The sequence below is a fragment of the Dendroctonus ponderosae genome, unplaced genomic scaffold (assembly GCF_020466585.1).
Source record: "Dendroctonus ponderosae isolate FM_Combo_2020 unplaced genomic scaffold, Dpon_F_20191213v2 Dpon_F_20191213_12, whole genome shotgun sequence".
In the NCBI taxonomy this organism is placed as follows: domain Eukaryota; kingdom Metazoa; phylum Arthropoda; class Insecta; order Coleoptera; family Curculionidae; genus Dendroctonus; species Dendroctonus ponderosae.
Window position 1 is genome coordinate 29,652 of NW_026017316.1, and position 491 is coordinate 30,142.

Below are 491 nucleotides of genomic sequence, written 5' to 3' on the forward strand. Positions count from 1 at the left end.
ATCGAAAATCTATCGGATATTACCGATAACGATCTTGATCAGGAAACGGAAGCATTTGAGGATACATATTTTAAATATATAGGTGTAGCCAAATCAATTGTTGATAGACATATCCCAGAAAGTCGAAATGGGAGTGTTGATGGGGTCGATACTACCTCCCAATCCCAAGTGCAATCACTTGAAAATCAATTTCAACAATTTAATATAAAGCTTCCGCCTATGCCTTTGCCTTCCTTTGACGGCGCATACGATCAGTGGTTGTTTTTTAAAGACACATTCGTCTCATTGATCCATGAAAACGAAGCCATCCCAAATATTCAGAAATTTCATTATCTACGCTTGTCTCTGAAAGGTTCCGCTGCAGACCTTCTCAAATGCCTACAAATATCGGCAAGTAATTACTCCATTGCATGGGATCTTCTAGTAAAAAGATTTGAGAATTCACAAATTTTGATACGGTTCCATATTAAAGCCTTATTCGACCTTGAAAT

General features: G+C 37.5%; 1 protein-coding gene across 1 annotated transcript in view; it reads left to right on the top strand.

The window, feature by feature from the left end:
• The window catches only part of LOC125503095, a gene marked incomplete at its 3' end in the record, with an annotated part of 1,986 nt that overhangs the window by 661 nt on the left and 834 nt on the right, over positions 1-491 (top strand). Inside the window, 1 exon segment of the mRNA XM_048662925.1 lies at positions 1-491. Within this exon segment, the coding sequence (XP_048518882.1) occupies positions 1-491 (491 nt within the window).